The 17,942-nt window shown below is 37.4% G+C and overlaps 1 protein-coding gene across 1 annotated transcript in view; it reads right to left on the bottom strand.

Moving 5' to 3' along the window:
- Positions 1 to 17,462, bottom strand: part of RNF43 (ring finger protein 43) — a 60,638-nt gene extending 43,176 nt beyond the window's left edge. Inside the window, exon 1 of the mRNA XM_058560575.1 lies at positions 15,239 to 17,462. Within this exon, the coding sequence (XP_058416558.1) occupies positions 15,239 to 15,490 (252 nt within the window). The 5' untranslated portion in view covers positions 15,491 to 17,462. The remainder of the gene's footprint in view (positions 1 to 15,238) is intronic.
- Between the last annotated feature and the right edge of the window lie 480 nt (positions 17,463 to 17,942).

Genomic DNA, 17,942 nt, shown 5'->3' with positions numbered 1-17,942 from the left:
CCCACAAAATTTTTAACCTAAAGCTTTGTCTTTTTAGCTACATAAAAAAATACAAATAGTCTTGCTTAGTTATTTTAGGACAATGCCAAACTGAATTCAAATAGGTTAACTGAGCCTAAATCAATAACCCTCAAACTTGATATTTCTTATAGTAATTAGATGAATAAGAAAGAGCTCAAGTTTAATTACTATTAATAATAATAATACCTTACACTTGCAATTTTCAAAGATAATTCTCATACTTTCTATCATTTCAGGTAGGCAGACTGTTACTATTATCCCCATTTTACTCATGAGGACACAGGCTTAAAGAGGTTAAGCAATTCTCCTTAAGGTCATAAAGCTAAGAAGGATCAGAGCTGAGATTAAAACACAAGACTACTGAGAGCTCTTTTCACTGTAGGATGTTGCCACTCATTTTAGAATGCTTTTTATGCCTTATTATCATATTATATCATTACATGTGGATACTGTGCAAAGAGCATTATTTCGTGGGCATATTATCTTCAATTATCTGATTGGTGATAGAAATTATGTTCTTAAGCCAGAAGGCCTCCAATTATACTTAAAGTTAGAAGATAATGAAGTAAGTCTACCCTAAGGGAAGCCAAGAAACACTATGAAAATTCGAAAGGAAAAAAGTCCTCATCAAAGAAGTTAGATTGCCTCCAAAACAACTGCCTAATCAGAGAGCATTCAACTGGTGGCCCACAGGGTAACTTACATTTCCAGGAAAAGGAAAAAGAAGCAGAGACAAATGGTAATTTCTCACTCCTGGAAACACTGCATGGTGTTCTGACTTGAGAGCTACATTCTTGATCTCTTTTGGGTAGATCATACTCTCCCTCATGCTTACTAGATGCATAATAAGGCAATTTCCAAATAATAAATTACAAAATGATTCATCAATAGTAGATCCTCACAAAAATCTTGAAAACCAATTGAACCAGAAAGTTACACATCCTTCATTTGATAAACAGTAAATAATCATTGAATGTAATGTGAAAGACTACATAGAAGTCAATGGGAAAACTAGTGCTAGTCCTCCTGAAATTAGGACACCCAAGTTTTTGGGCGTATGCACCCACTGTTTGGGTGCCAAGTACTATAGTTTCTGGGCAAAGTTTGGCTACAGGAAAAAATTAGATCTTCTGGCAGCACTTACAAGGCAGGTGCAGTCATAAAGAACTTGACTTTTGATTCCATTGTCTCTGTCAGGACAGGTGGTTTGGTAGAAGTATGGAATCCTGCCAGACAGGCTCCAACTCAAACTTCCCTTTAGAAAACAAAACAATAAAAACGGAAACAAAATGCCGAATCCTGTTCCATACCTGGAAGATTGATATTGCTTGAAAAATTAGGGCATTTTATATAATAACAATAATTTGGTTCAAGCATACATCAACTCAGGAGAAATAAAATTATGAAAACAAAAGGTCAGTTGTAGGTTGGGCTCTTCCCTTATACATCGTTCAATTCCCTTTTTCCCTATATAAACTAAAGGGGCACTCAGACATTTTAGTGAATTTTACTGGTATATTCTTAGTGCAAAAAAACCCCCAAAACTGTAATCTAATACCTGCATAGGAGTAACACAGGCAAGTTAGCACTGCTGAGTGAAATAAAAACCTTTGGCAAATCCTGCCTAGCCCCCACATCCTGACTTATCTTCCTAGTACAAACTAGTGCATTTTAAATTTTGTGAGGGGGCCGGCCCAGTGGCGCAAGCGGTTAAGTGCGCGCACTCTGCTGCGGTGGCCCAGGGTTCGCTGGTTCGGATTCTGGGCGGGCACCCACGCACTGCTTGGCAAGCCATGCTGTGGCAGCGTCCCATATAAAGTGGAGGAAGATGGGCACGGATGTTAGCCCAGGGCCGGTCTTCCTCAGCAAAAAAAGAGGAGGATTGCCAGATGTTAGCACAGGGCTGATCTCCTCACAAAAAAAAAAAAAAAAAAAAAAAAAAACTATAGCATGTTAGTTCAGACAGAGTAAAAATATAAAGGATTGTTTCTGGGGGCAAAGACAGACAACTGACATTTTTACCAGGTTTGTCTTCAGGACAAGCCTTTGTGATTGATGGTGTAGGCTCCTAACCACAAGGACACCACAAAAAGGCTCCAAGGAAGAGTGCTCAAAGAATCCTTGTGGGGGCAGTGTAGCTGCCACTATTGGAAATTGTGAGCATTTTTGGTGTTCCTGGAATTCTATTTCCAACCACTACTTTGTGGTTGCAATGAAGGGATAGGAAGAGATTGGAAGTCTTCTAGAGCAAATACTCTCTTCTATTCATAACCACAGAGCCAAGATTAAGATAACAAGAATCTACTTTGCCCAGGGCATAATTCTGCCTAAATCTGTCCTATCCATCACTTTATTTTTCCTAATTCTTGTTTTTGTTGTTGTTAATTTGCTCTAGGAAGGAAAAATTAGATAATCTATAAATGGGTTCCAGAAAAGTTTGGAAAAATTCATGGATTCAGAGAAGGATATTTAAGAAGGAGCCATAATCTCTGAGAACAATGCCCTATAAATATGTCCCATAGTGCAAGAACCAAAATATTAAATGAATCATTGTTCTTACCCAGAAAATAATTTCTTAAAGTTACAGTCTTAATTCTCCCTAAATGATAAATAGTCTATTCAGGCCCCAGAGATGAGGCTATGAAGCTTAGTACTTAATGTGGTTGTGCCTCTTTATACCTGACTCAATCAGTTTAAATCCAAAAGTAAGTTCCTCCTTCATTTACCTGCCAAGACCTGAGTTTAGGCCCTCAGGGTGCTGAGGTTTTCCTTTGTGGGAGAAAATGACATCATCAACACCTCCAAGACAGTAGGGAATGCAGGGAATGTGGCTCCCAACATTGGTGATATCATCAACTGCCCTGGGAGAAACCCTAGATCCCCAAGAGTTGAAGTATTGAAGGCTAAAAAAGGTTTTTTGTTGTTTCAAGTTTATCAATAGATTTTGATGTTCCCCAATATCAAGTTTTAAAAGTACAGGCAGAATAAGGGTACCTCTTCCATTAAGAATCTCAAGAACCAAACATATAGGAGTAAGTCCAGATAGCTACTCATTTGTATCTTAGTGGGGTACATCCAACCAAGAAAGAACAGAGACTTGTTTTTATTAGGCTGTCTCCCAGCTCTGAGATGAGTCTATTCTTTGGGAGACTTGCTAATGTTGCAAGTTTGCACTCAAAATAAATTCTAGGCGCTCACATAATCCCCCAGTCTCCTCCAAACCTTCTTTGATGTCCAACAACTAAGGACAAGGATCTTTGATAATAAAACAATTTCTTTGGTTGGAAGAAAATTCTTTACAGGGCGTGAACAGTAGGAGAAAGAAAAGATTTTTCTGAAGTGCAAACTAGTTGGAAACCCCCTGGGGAAAGAATCTGATTCCCAGTCTTTGAGAGGAACGGGCCTGCCTGTACAAGTTGCCTCTGCTGCAGGCCTCTAAGAAGGCGCTTTTGTGTCTACTGTATGGCCCTCAGCAACAGCACGGCAGCCCTTCTCTTTTTTTGCCAGCGCAAGTTTTCCAACTCTGGGGATACACAATGCAGAAAGTCACGGTTTAATAACAAGGCACAGTTACTAATCAGATGGCCCCATTTCCACTCCTCCCAGATGCCTCCAAATGCTTACATACTAGAGCTCTATCCACCAGCCCCACACATGAACACCTACCAGCTGTTCTAAAGTCTTATTTCTAGTGTAATTAGTCAGCTTATCTCTAATAATTCAACTTCACCAAGTATTTTAGGATCACATGCATCATCCTCCTTTTACTACCATGGCCCAGATTGGCTCTAGATTATCTCCGGCTTTTCCAAGCCTTTCCAAAGGTTCAGATTCACTTAAATGTAGGTTCATGATTGAAGTCAGTGTGGTTTGGTCACTGGGACAGCCTTGATGAAGGATTTGGAATAAGGCTCCTCAATCCACCATAGATATTTAAAAATATAAAACTCCAGAGAAGAACTCCTTTTCGTGTGTGTTAACTGAATGTAAAGACAGCACAGGACCAGAGGAGAAGGAGTGCAACTAAGTCTGATGCTTAGTTTTGCTACCAATTTGTTGTATGACTTTAAGTAATTGGGTCAGATTTTTTGTACCACCTACCAAACAAATTTTATCTCAGGGAAAAGAAATAAATAAGCAAGTTACATCTCCCTTTAGTATAATAAGTCTATTTCTAGGATAAGCAAAAACTCTGTTTAGAGCTGGAAAGGATCTAAAAGATTATTTAGTTGCCCCATCAACCCTATGCCAACAGATGAAAGGTTAAGTGACTTGCTTTCAGTGTTAAATGGTCTTAAGGCACCTATGGACTTTCCATTTACCCAAAGGGAGAAAATTAATTCCAAATAATCTCTAATGACGATAAAAGTGCATGATGTATACTATACAGTTTACTAACTTTAGAGCAGGTAATAACCTAATGTTGTTGTCATAGCAGATATGTACATTTTCCTTGAGTTGGTCTCTATATCCCTCGTATTACACTAAAATCAACACATTTTAGAGAATGGGAATAACAGATACTAATGACTGAAGTCAATAACAAAAAAAAATCTTGGTATTAGAAATAAATTTTGCTGAATAGAGATGATATTCAAATACTCTTCACCTTCTACACAGTCTTAGTATTTATTTATTCCTTTATGCAGTTTGTGAAGAATTAAAACTGAGCCAGTGAGATTATCAATTCAAACAGAACTCCCAATATGTTGAATTCTGTGTAAAGCTAAATTTTCTGTTTTAATTTTACTACTATTTAACAGGAACTTCTTGCAACTTGAAAAGAAAGCCATAGTGTTTAGTGATTTGCACTTCTAAAGAAAACACCAAAGATGACTATTGTTCCTATAGGAATATTTTATACAGGCAATATTATAACCTATACTTAACTGATAACAGTGAAAATTAGAAAGTATGACTGTTTGGGTTGTAGTTGTCCTCTAGCTTTAAGCTACCTGTAGTTGCCTAGGTTAAAATTTTATGTTTTTTGTTTGTTTTTTCTTCAGTCATAGGGGACCTTGAGACAGAATTCCACAGTCATCTGAACGACTCCTGAGAAAATAAAAACCTCCAGTGCATTTATGCCTATACCTCTCGTTTGGCATTCATCACATACTGCCTTCTGCTGTTTAAGTTGTATCTCCTCAGTTGGACTAGGCTGGGGTGTTGTTCATATTTCTACAGGACCTGCCATAGCATTTGGTACACAGTAGGAGACCCACGTTATAAGACACAGAGAGAATCCAGTGCAGCCCCCAGTCTCCGTAAAGTTCTCAGACTAGACTTCATAAAGAGCTTCCATTGCTTTGAGGAGAGGATCCAGGACAACAGGCCCCCTGGTGTGCGGTGATTCTATGGCAGAATAAATGACATATGCACCACATAAAGTAATGCTAAGTTGCGGTAAGGTATTTTTTGTTTGTTCACGTGTTTTAAAGTATGCCTTCTAGTCTACTAGGGATCAAAGACGAAAGAGCCCCTGCAGCAGTCTGTAATGTCTTCTTAACAGAATGTTCAGGGAAAAATCTCTGCCAACATCTGCTTTTTAATCTCCCTGCAATGACCCAAAAAAAGTTTAAAATAGATAAATAAGATCTGCTAAAAATGCTGGCCAGTAAGATATGGCAATAGATTGGCAGCTCTTTGACTGGCAAAACCACTAAATCCTCTGGGTCTATTTCTTCGTCTATAAAATAAAGTGATTGGAGTAGGTGTTTTTTCTAGCTTGAAATTTGACGATTATATTTTACAAATGGAATAGCTTGCTCCTCTGCCATCCTCCACAAAACTGTATTTTACTCCAGGTATGAAAAACTGAACAGGACTTAATTCCAGTATAAGGCCAATAAAGTCCTTCACAAAGTTAAAAAAAACTTGGCCACAAGAATTTTAAAGTCAGATAACCAATACGATTCTAAGTAGAAGATATACCAATGAAAGAACGTGAAACCTGAATCATGTAAAAGATTTTTCTCTGTTTGTTTTAAGAGTGGGTAATTCAGAAGACTGTAGAAAATGGTTTAGGGGAAAACGAATGGGAGTCTGTAATCATTTTTTAGGAAATTAGCAAGATTATTAGGCATAAAACAGAAGGCCTTCAGTCTCATTCAAATTATTCTGCAGAAGTAACAATAGCAAAAGTGTTTCTCAATTATCATATATCTATATACACACAACAGTACCCTTCTGTTATAGCAGCATGCACAAAATTGATAGGTACATGATAGCTGAATATGCTGTATTATGGTTGATTTCCATCATAATGGAAGTATTCTAGATTTTTTTAAAAACAAGCAAACAGTGGTCTTGATGGTTATGTTGTCATCTTGAACAGCTACCACTGCTTTAGATTCAGGGATGAGAATTTCTAAATAATTTAATTTTCTATCTCCAGGAAAAATGTGAGCCTTTGTGTTTATAATTTTAAAAAACTCTAACTCATATCATTTTGATTATTTTGGTGTTTCTGAATTCATAAATTAAATATAAACTCTAGGGGTCGGCCCTCTGGCATAGTGGTTAAGTGGCCACACTGCGCTGCTGGCGGCCCAGGTTCGGATCCCGGGCATGCACCGACGCACCGCTTGTCAGACCACGCTGTGGCAGCGTCCTATATAAAGTGGAGGAAGATGGGCACGGATGTTAGCTCAGGGCCAGTGTTGCTCAGCAAAAAGAGGAGGATTGGCATGGATGTTAGCTCAGGGCTGATCTTCCTCACACACACACACACACACACACACACACACACACTAAATAAATAATTAATTAAAAAAAAAAAACATAAACTCTAACATATTAAAAAGTATCAAACAAAACAAAAAATTTATCCAAGAACTGTAATGTTTAGAATTCAGATAAAAAGAGTTTGTAAAGTAACTTATCTTTTATTTAAAAACAAACAAGCAAGAAACAATAAACCTTTAAAAAAAGATACAAAGTTTTCCATCACAGCAAATAGAAATTTAAGGGCTCAAGGAATCCTATCCTAGGGAAAGCAATGGAGCTTAAAGGATAGAAACCAAAGAGATGGAAAGTACCAAGTTAGTTTGCTTCATAGCCTCTGTTCCCTGAATTTAGTAACCAAATAGACACAAAGAGCCAAAATTGTTCTGCTTTATAGCAAAACAAATTAGTAAAATATCCTTTATTCTTATGGGCCATTCAGTGAAACCACCATGATGAAGGGTTGTAAGCATTTCTTGAATCAATGCATAGTTTCACTCAACATTTAGAGAGCGCAAGTCCTTTACCACACATAAGCAGATCTCCGTCAGATACCAGTTTTTACATCTAAGGTCATCTTAGGTCAGGCTAACTTTCTTTTAACTGCCTCATAATGCTGTTGTCTTTTTTACTTCAAGTAATGTATACAAATATTTTTTAAATGTAGTAAATTGAGGATAAATTAGATTTGAGAATTTGGTTTCATTTCTTGAAATAACTGGGATTATTGTAGGATAGCAGCTCTTAATCTGGAGTCCTTGGATCCCAACATGTGTCTCAGATGCTCTCAACTCATTGAGAGTTTATGCAAAAATGTATTTTAAGTACGTATGGTCAATAACTTTCACCACATTTTCAAAGGGGCCTGTGACACCAAAAAAAGATTAAAAACCACTGTGTTAGGGTATCTCAAAACCAGAACTGGGAATCCCAAGTTTCAGGACTAAAAAGGTGAGGTCCTTTGGATATATGCTAATATCTTATAATCACAGATTTAATGTTAGTATCCCAATAAATCTTTCTTGGAAAATCAGAATTTCCTAAAAAGCAGGGGTTGAGCTACCAAACTAAATAAATGCTATATAAAAATGCTGTCTGAAGGAGCACCTCAAACATATTGATTATAGCCATGTTTGCAATTTGGAAATAACAATCAAGGAAGCACTATGCTGTCAGTAAGTCAGAGGAGTAAAGGAATGCAGCATGCTCTATCAAACCCAAAGCCCTCAAAATAATTGACCTCATAGTATACTTAAAAATGTGATGAGAGAGATAAATCTGTTTCATCCCAGAGTTACCTCCCAGCTATCAGAGTTACTCAGCACCACCATAATGTTCCTTACATTCAGTCAATAAATATTTATTGAGTACCTACTATGTCTAAGACACTGTCTAGTACACTAAGGCACTATTCCCAAGAATACAGCTCTGAACTAAAGGGACAAAAAACCCGGCTTTCACAGAGCTCATGTTCTACTGAGGGGAGACAGATAATTATAAAAGTAAAGCATTATAGTACGTCACATGGTGATAGGTTTATAAAGAAAAATAAAGTAGGGAAGGAGAATAGGAGCCCAGAGGGGAATAGGAAGAGTCTTTTGGCATAGGATGGTCTAGGAAGGCCTCATTGAGAGGGTACATTTGACACTGGGGTGACATTTGAGAGACTAAGAGAAGAAAATACCTGGGGTATATGTGGGACTTGGAAATGGAAAGGCCCTGATGTGGGAGTCTGCCTGGTCTAATTGAAAGACAACACAGAGGTCAGAGTGGCTCGAGTAGAGTGAGGGGGAGAGGAGGTACAAGGTGGGGGTGTCAGGCCAGATCCTGAAGGGCCTTATAGGTCATTGTAAAAACTCTGGCTTTTACTCTAATAACAATTCTCAAAAGAACAATGAATGCAGGTCAGAGCATTAGCTCATGGGGCTTTTTGAGACATAAAGTTGGCAAACTGCTTCACCAATAGTTTTTTGTCTGAATTATCACATTGAGCAACATAGGTCCAAGCAGAGGATATCTCAGCCATTAACAATATTTTAGCTTTTTAGGATTCCTACTCAATAGAATTGATCTCTGAAAAATCCACATTCTCAGATACCTTAAAAATTTGATTACTGGGCCAGCCCTGTGGCTTAGCGGTTAAGTGCACGCACTCCGCTACTGGTGGCCTGGGTTTGGATCCCGGGCGCACACCAACACACCGCTTCTCCAGCCATGCTGAGGCTGCGTCCCACACACAGCAACTAGAAGGATGTGCAACTATGACATACAACTATCTACTGGGGCTTTGGGGGGAAAAAAGGAGGAGGATTGGCAATAGATGTTAGCTCAGAGCTGGTCTTCCTTAGCAAAAAGAGGACGATTAGCATGGATGTTAGTTCAGGGCTGATCTTCCTCACAAAAAAAAAATAAAGCTTCAAAAAAAAAAAATTTGATTACTCGTCTACCTCCTGCAAAGCAGATTGGGTCCATCTCTATGCAACTTCATTCTTGGATAATTTACTTGCTTTCTCTTCCCCATTATGTTTCCTTCTCTGTAAAATGGAGTAAATATCGTCTGTTCTTATCTGGCTTGCATGTATTTGTGCATCATTTTAAGCTTCCAGGAAGAAAATTACTGTATAAATTCAGTGGAACATCATTATCACACTCTTCTTTAACAATACCCTGCTACCAATTCTGGTTCCTGACAGGACATTTATATAACACATTGCTCATTTATAACATCTTTTTCCTTTACTATACTTAGCAATTTGAAGGGAATAAGAAGGAAAAAAAAGCACAAAAAAGTTCCAATAAACACTTTCCAGTGAATAAAATGTAAAGGCTATTTAAAAAAAAAAAACACACAAACCATGAGCCCCAGGAATATCTTTAATACTGTGTAAAAAGCAAACTATGGCTAATTTTTAGATAAAGAAAATGACAACACACACAAACAATTTACTATAAAAACCAAGGAAATGCCTATCCCAGAATCAGCTAAATGAACACTCAATAGCCTGATAGGGGCACAAGTCAGGGGCACAGATCATTCATTACCTCCTATTAACCACAGAGATTTTTATGAATTTGAGCTTACAAAATTTTTGCTGGATTTCCACGTGAAGTACAGAACTATTATATATACAATCTGTTTGATTGTAAAAGAGATATCTTCTTAACTTGAAAAATCACCATTAAAAATATTCTGCAGCTTCCTTCTCTCCTCTGGGTGCCAGGCTTCTAACAACAAAGGCAAGTTAAGAAGGCTCTGAGCTGGGATTGTAGGAGGCAAGCATTTAAGATTGTTCACACAGAGGAATTACGTCAGCTGGTGTACTTCTAACTACGTTCCAAAGTCAATTATAAATTAATGGGATTTTTTGCACCTCCATTAACATAAATAACTGAGAGTTGACTGTACCTTGAATATTTATACTTCTTTTAAAGGCTGGCCTCAAAGTAAAATCACAAAATCTTTGAAATCTCTGCTTCCAAGGAACTCTAACTTCAGCAATGACAGTTAAATGCATGCTATATCAAAGCTTATTATGTCAGGTTCCCGTACTAGATAACTTACCATAAACTGTTATAAAATGAAGAGGAAGGTAAAGAAAGTTGTTACATTAAAAGGGAGATACTGAGTGAATAAACACTGTGATTTACAAATATCTTTGCAAATGAAACACAAATGAGAAGACGTACAAAGATAATTAGAAGTTAGCAGGATATTGTGTATTCTGGATCAATCTCGGAATGGTACTCATCATTTTCATTCCTTTCTATTCTGGAAGTAAATTCATCACTTATACAAAGCCTGCACTGTTGTTCTGTTCATCTGTGGCATTCTTAGAGGTACAGAATTTTAGAGCTGGAGAAGTAGGCTCTAGGGTTCAAGTCTCAGCTATGCCACCTACTAGCTACATGACCTTGGCAGATACTAACACTTGGAGCCAATTTCCTTATCCATAAAATATGAAAAATAAAAGTACTGTATTTCTCTCATGAAGTTATTATGAGGAATCAATGAGCTAATACATGCAGAGTACATAGCATGAGTTCGTTATGCACTATTATATTTCAATCCTTCAGTTTTACAGATAGCCAATCTATAGCCTATAAAGGTAAAAACTAATTTGTCCCAAATCACCCAACTACTTAGTGGCATATTCAGAGCTAAAAGTCAAGTCCTTTGGGTCACAGTTTAGTCACTTTCTCAACTATCATTTGTCCCTATATTTCACTCTCTCTGGCTTTGGCCAAAACTTTAATTATCAAGTTTTCTCTCCCTCCCCAAATAATTCATTTCAGGCCCTGACTACAAATAAAGTAAAAACACAAAGATAGGATAACTACGTGTTGACTAACAGGTAAATTAAGGGCAAGCAGAGACATTGTGCACAGGGGAATTTGTCCAGGAGGTGTTCACTGCTATTGGCCCAATGCGAAACCACCATGGCTCGCATTGTAGGTCTGAAGCCTCAGGGCAGCACATTCTAATCTCGAGCATAACTTTATCCTGGAGTCTAAGAAAATCCAGGACAACCAGCTGAGCAGGAAGAGTGTGATGGTTAAAGAATTGGCGACCTCTTTTGAGCTACACTAAGATCCTCTTGCTCTTTTGCTTTGAGAACAAAGAAGATGAATTTTGAGTTGTCCCTGTAAGTAACATTTATAAATGAGGAACAAGAATTGAGAAAGAAAGTAGGACTGTAATCATTTTTAGAAGTGGTAGCAACAACATTACTAGAAATAATAGAAACAAACACTGATGAGGTAAACAAATCAGAAAACTGGACTATCAGACAATGCATAAGCTCCAGCATGTTCCCCATCTCCAATGGTAAAACCAGGAGAAAACGAAAATATCCAAATGAAAAATCAAAATAGTAAGAAGTTATAATCCCTATTATTTAGTCCTCTTTATTAGTCGCCGCCAAGTAATTAGATCTGGAAAGTTTCCCTGACATGGATTTTTTTTTCTTTTTTTTTTTTTTGGTCTCCCACTTTCTTTTTTTTTGAGATATAATTGACATATAACATTGTATTAGTTTTAGGTGTACAAAATGATTTGATATATGGATAAATTATGAAATGATTACCATAATACATTTAGCTAACATCCATCACTACACATAGTTACAAATTTTCTTTTTTTGACACAGATTTTTGATGGCTAGTTAGCAAAATACCGATCAGAACAGCAATGGAAGGTTATACTAAATACAAAAATTCAGTGGAAAACAAAGATAAAAAAAGTAGAGGAAATCAGAGAGGAAGAGACAAAGATTTTGGCAAATGTAGGGGAAACCTAAGAGTAGACACTTTAAAGACAAAGGCAAACCTGCACATGGAATTGAAATGATATGGTAACGCAAAGCAGCAGCTCTTGGGCAAAATAGAAAGGAAAGCAATATGATTTGGTCAGGGCTGAGATGGGGAGTTTTGAAACGGAAAAGAGAGGACTTGAGAAACAAAGAGAATATAGTAAAAGCAATATTTCCTCTTTTATTTTGACCTTCTAGTACTTTAAAAGAATATTACAATTTAAAACTGAATATATCTTGTAAAATGGATATTATTGTTGGTAAAGAGAAACCTAAGCACAAAGTGTGAGGAATAAGAATCAGGACAAAAATTCACCAAGGCATGGCTTTAACGCCCTTGTATACACAGCCATCAGATGAAGTTGAGACAAGCAAAATTATTTTAGAGACAATTCTATGGTCTAATTTGCTATTAAACAAATTGTGGGCACATTGACAAAGGATGTCTCTTTTTGTCTAAAAAAAATTAAAATTGTAATACAAATGAAACTCCAGTTAATTTGGTCCTTATGAAATTGCACATACCCTAACCCTAAATTAATTAAGCAAAATGAAAAGAAACGTGAGAATTTCAGAAACTCTCTGGGAACTCCAGAAACCACAACAAGATTATTATTATTTTTTTAAATCACTGTTCTCATACGTTTACATTTCCCAATGCACAGCATCCCCAATTTTACAAAGACCTGACTGCATCTTTGAAGACAATCAAACATGACAGGTAGCTAGAATAATTCATAGGTAGAAGGATACATAGAATTAGCCAAAATTCCTCAAAGCCAGCAGAGAAGACCGCCTTTAGATTTGTCACACCAGGGTACAGCTATCCACCAAGAAAGCTAAAGAGCAGCAAAGCACAACTCTAGGAGAGATAAACAGAACTTCAGTTAAATGGAAGGCTTGGTTAACCACAGTTGTGTAAACCTGAGTTGCAGTGTAATCTGATAAGGAACAAGCAGCAGGGATTCTAGAAGTGTAAACCATGTGTCCCTAACCCACTAGAGTTCTTTGAAAGAATTAATCAAATAGTGGATAAAGAAGAACTGAGGCATATCACTCAAAAGGTTGTTTTTGTTTTTTTTAAATCAAGTCTCTCATAAGAGATAATTAAGAAAGTTTAGTAACTATTGTGGATTAAAAATTGATTAATAGACAATAAACCAGAACCAACACTGAAAGTCTCCAAAGATTAATACTAGGTTAGTGTACAAATTTATTAACGACCTAGAAGAAGCTTATGTGGACAGAAAAGGAGAAGAATGACTGAAAACTGCCAACGACTCAAACTATCTGCTGTGAAGCCTGACAGGCCTTGCTAAATAACAGACACAATGAAATCCCCTCTTCAAAAGTAAAGAAATGATACTTAAAGCATACTGATAGGCTCAAAGTTAATAGTTAAAAAAAAAAAAAAAAAAAAGATTAGCAAGATTTACCAGAGCGAGAAAAAGGGCAGAATAAGAGAAGCTATGATAAAGATTGACAAAATAATGAATGGCAAAGAGAATGCCAGCTAGTGCCTCTTATATACCTTTTCCTTTATGAATACACAGAAACTTTATGTAGAGCTTTATGATAATAGAAGATAACAAATTTAAAATAAAAGAGGACACTATGCAGCATATAATTAACCCATTGAACATGTGGCCACAGGATATTAACAAGGCATAAAGCTTAGTATGGTTCCCAATGATATCAAACCTCCTCAGAGATATCAAAATATGATTCTATAATAAAGTTACTCAGGATAAAAAATTTAAATGGAGCACATACCTCATGCTTCAAGGGTATTAAGGAAGTAAGTTTCCTTTCCAATTGTATTCAAAATGACTTACGATTTCAACTTTTAAATATTCCTCATTCCATCCTAGAGTTCAAATTAAATGAATGGACTCTTATTCAAAAACTCTTATGCCATTTTTTCCAGATACATTCTTTTTTGCCTATTTATTTTTCTAAATAGCCATGCCTTCCATTTCACCCAATTCTTCTTCCACTTCACTTATCTCAGCTTCAAAATATTGCCTAGGAAGTGATCGTGAAGAACCACTAAATCAAATAGGTAAAAATTTGTATTTGGAAAAGAGAGTTCTATAATTTACTAAATTTTTCTTACCTTCTTTCTCTAAGTAGACAAAAATTTAAATTCATATAATAATCTGGTTCTGGTCATATCACAAAATAAAAATCTGAGCTTGGGTGCTGAGATAAATCATATTTAACAACACTTTAAGCTGTATCCAAGAGCTACAGCAAGAAGTGTCCTTTTATAAAATGAATTTTAATCAATAAGCAACATAATTTTATGGAATAAGACACCAGAATGCCACATTAAAAAGGTACAGCCCTCTAGGCTCTATCCTTACCGTGGGGAATGAGCAGTTAGTCTACAAAATGCTACGGCCCCAGTCAGTTCGTGGCCCCAGTCAGTTCGTAAATTCAACACATCAAGAGTAGGCTATGAATGAGTTATAGGCAAAATTCACACCCTGAAAGCCTAAGAAACTGTGTCTGAAAAACTCTGTATGTCAATAAAAAACAGATGTTAAATTAAAAATGTTTGAAAATAATAAAATTATGTGCAGACAACACCAAAGTGATCAGGAGGCAAGTTTACACCTTGTGTCCATTTTGTAATCCAGTCCTCTCCATTTTGGGCTTAGCAATAGGGTGCCACACGTGGTATGAAGCCAGCCGTAGCATTCAAGCTTGACTGAATTTTAAAAGTGACACAGTGATCAAATATGCTCCAAGAGCATTCTAGACTTCAGGGTGCTGCTGATCACTAAAATCAACCTCCTTAGCGATCACTTCAAATTTAAACAGTGTATAAAGTATAACCGTCAGGTCAATTAAATATAAGCCCACAGATTTCATTTCTCAAAAAATAGTGTCCCGAATATATCACTTGCAAAGAAAGGTCTTATTATGCGTATCTAAAAAGACAATGTAATACCAGAGTTAACTATAAGCAGATGATCTTCTAAAATATAGGATTTATATGTTTCTTCTCGAGTATAAATTAATAATTTGCTTTAGAATGCCAATAAAGCAATATCCTTAAAAGATGGAACAAATAGAAAACTAAGCAGCAGAAGCCCTTATATGGTACTTGGTTTGGGAGACAAAAGAAGAAAGGCATATTTCAAACAGATGGAAAGGGAAATTATTAAAGTTATCCTTACCTGCATTAGTTTTCCTTCGGCTGGAGTTATTTCAGCAACACCAGCAAACACACCTTCCAAAGTGAGATTCAGTTTTCCTGTGGGGTCCATTTTCAAGGGGATCACTCTGATGATAGCTTTCTGCTCTGCTGATCTTTCAGACTCCACCGCTGCTGCCAGTACCAGTCCTGTGCGTCCAAAGCCTGCCTGCAGGGTAGCCATCAGCAGCCAGGGCCAGAGGGCAGCCAGCTGCAGCTGGTGGCCAACACTCATGCTACCAGCTGCAGCAATGCACTTCGGCCATACATACTGCTTCACTAGCTAATACCAAATGCAGGTTCTCAGATCCAGACAAATGGAGGAAAACAGAATTTATGCTTCAGTTTCAGAAAGCCAAGTCGTAGTTTTGGCCCTTCCTTTCTCTAAAGCATATTTCCAAGAACAGGTGGCATTCCTGATCTGGCAGGGAAGAGGGTGTTTTCAGCCCACTTCTGCTGCAGGTATGTCATTTTCTCCCATCTTCACTATGATTAGCACAGATATCACCACTTCTCTATGGAATTTCCAACTTTGCTTGAGGTTGAATGTCACATCCTGAATTTTTATTATGTCAGATCACTTGGTGCTGGTCTTCCATATGCATCAAGTTGCCGAGCCACTGAACCCAATGTTAATGAACAAAATAAGGCAAAGTAGACCACCAAGGCCATGCATCGAAGGTGCGAGTGCAAAACCCCAGCTCAGAAAATGAAGAGATGGTCCTTTTTAAGTCACAAAATTTGTCAAATCACAGGAGAATTTTTTTTTAACAGGGAAGAAGAGGGAACAATATTTCAGGCTACCCTTGAGAGATATCCAAAGATGCTACAACATGTACTCATAAAATATTCCACATTAAACTGTATTTCGGTGGAGCCAAAGTTCTAGGCCCATTGAATTTATAACACTTTCCATGAACTTAAATATACTATAATTTTCTTAATGTCCTATCTAAATTTGCCTATAAATTAGGTGTTAATTTATATATTTTCACACATTACAAGATAATCCTGAGCATCACAACCTTTTCCAACTTTCAAAATTAGAAGAATATTTGAAAAGGGCAGTTTTCCAATTATTTTTCTCAGCTAAAATGCATATTTCTGTCTTTATTTTCCTTTCACTCTTAGGGATTCCAGCTTTTATTCTCCTGCATGAGAATGTCAAGCACTTTGATTTCCCATGAGATGCTTTTGGAAACTACTTTATTATCCAGCTCTTACAATCTGTAATTTTCTAGGTTCATAAGTAAAACAAAGGACTATTCCTAACACGTTTTCAAATTCCTTGAGGGGGTGGGGAATAAAAGATAGGGGAGTAGAGAGGTGATTAGTCTACAGGCTCTAAGCAGAACACCCTGAAAAAGTAAAAATAAGCCTGAGTACAGTAGATCTGTGCTATTTCTAGGCACACTTGAGAATTTGAGTCTTTGTACGAACAAAATCTTATTCTAAGATTTTACAATGTGCACCCTTAAGTAAATATAAATGCACTTCAACCACAAAGCCTGCTGTGTTCAGAGGTCTAGGTAAAAAATCATACAAAGTCTTCAGAATAAGTGCTGAAAAGCCAAGCAATTGAACATGAACCTGTTATATAGATTCTTTTCTTTTGCTGAGGCAGAGGGAGGGAAAAAAAAAAAAGAATTTCAAAAGAAATCTGCAAACCTGTTGCGCTGCCAGGCCCACTGGAATCCACGGGGGTGAAACAAATTCAATTATGCTTTTATAGATCCTGCTCAAAAAAGGTTTGAACTGCTTAACCAAGTACAGCTCATTCTTCCACCTTCTTACTCTGCAACCAAACCAAGTGCCCCACACTGCAGGTAGGTGCCGAGAAATTCCGCAGCCTGAAAAAATAATCCATGCAGGTCAAAGGCAGAAACTTACTCCAAGGTTAGAGCTACTGTCCCCAAGAACTCTAAAAACACTTATAGAGGATCCAGAATCATTTCTGAAATTTCCTTTCTAACAAAAGTTCTTTTTCTCCCCGAACAGCATATAAAATGATCAAATCTTGAAAGAGAAAAGAAGCAAAGTAGCAAATACATCAGCAACAATTCACTACCAGGAACACAGAAAATCCCAAAGGGAGAAGGCAATATCTCTGAATCATGGATGGACTTGGAAAGTTCGGAAGGATTCGAGTGCTTCCCTTCCAGAAAGACAATTCTGGATCAACTCCTTAGAGGAGGAAGCCTGTGGTTTGTAATTGGCGTTCTAGCTCTGACTCCCTCCCCTGGGACTGCAATCACGCTCTCTACCTGCTGACACAAAGTGAGGGGGGAGCAGCTAGAGGCGTCCACTCCGCCTCCCGCCCCTCCTCCTCCTGGCGGGCTAGGGCACGGGCTTGGGTGCGCGCACACTTACCTAGCCAGACGCGTTCTTTTGCTCTCGCTTCTCTCTCAGCTCCTCTACTCCCTCTATTGAGCTACCGCCAAACTGCATTCTATTCAACCCTCAACACCTTTCTCTGGGTAAGCAAACTGCCACATGTAAATCAGGGCCACTCAAACAGATATCTAAGGCTGATTCTGTACCCAAGAGAGCATAGACAGTGGTATGAGGAAATAAAGAGAAATAAATAAAGGAAACTCAGAAGATAAAAGAATGGACACAAGGTTTTGCAAATATAAGTTCAAAGGGATTTCTGCTCTTTCCGGGTTTTAGTGTCTATAAATGGCACA

Source organism: Diceros bicornis, chromosome 18 (assembly GCF_020826845.1).
Source record: "Diceros bicornis minor isolate mBicDic1 chromosome 18, mDicBic1.mat.cur, whole genome shotgun sequence".
NCBI classification, from domain to species: Eukaryota; Metazoa; Chordata; class Mammalia; order Perissodactyla; family Rhinocerotidae; genus Diceros; species Diceros bicornis.
This window is presented reverse-complemented; position numbering and strand designations above follow the sequence as displayed.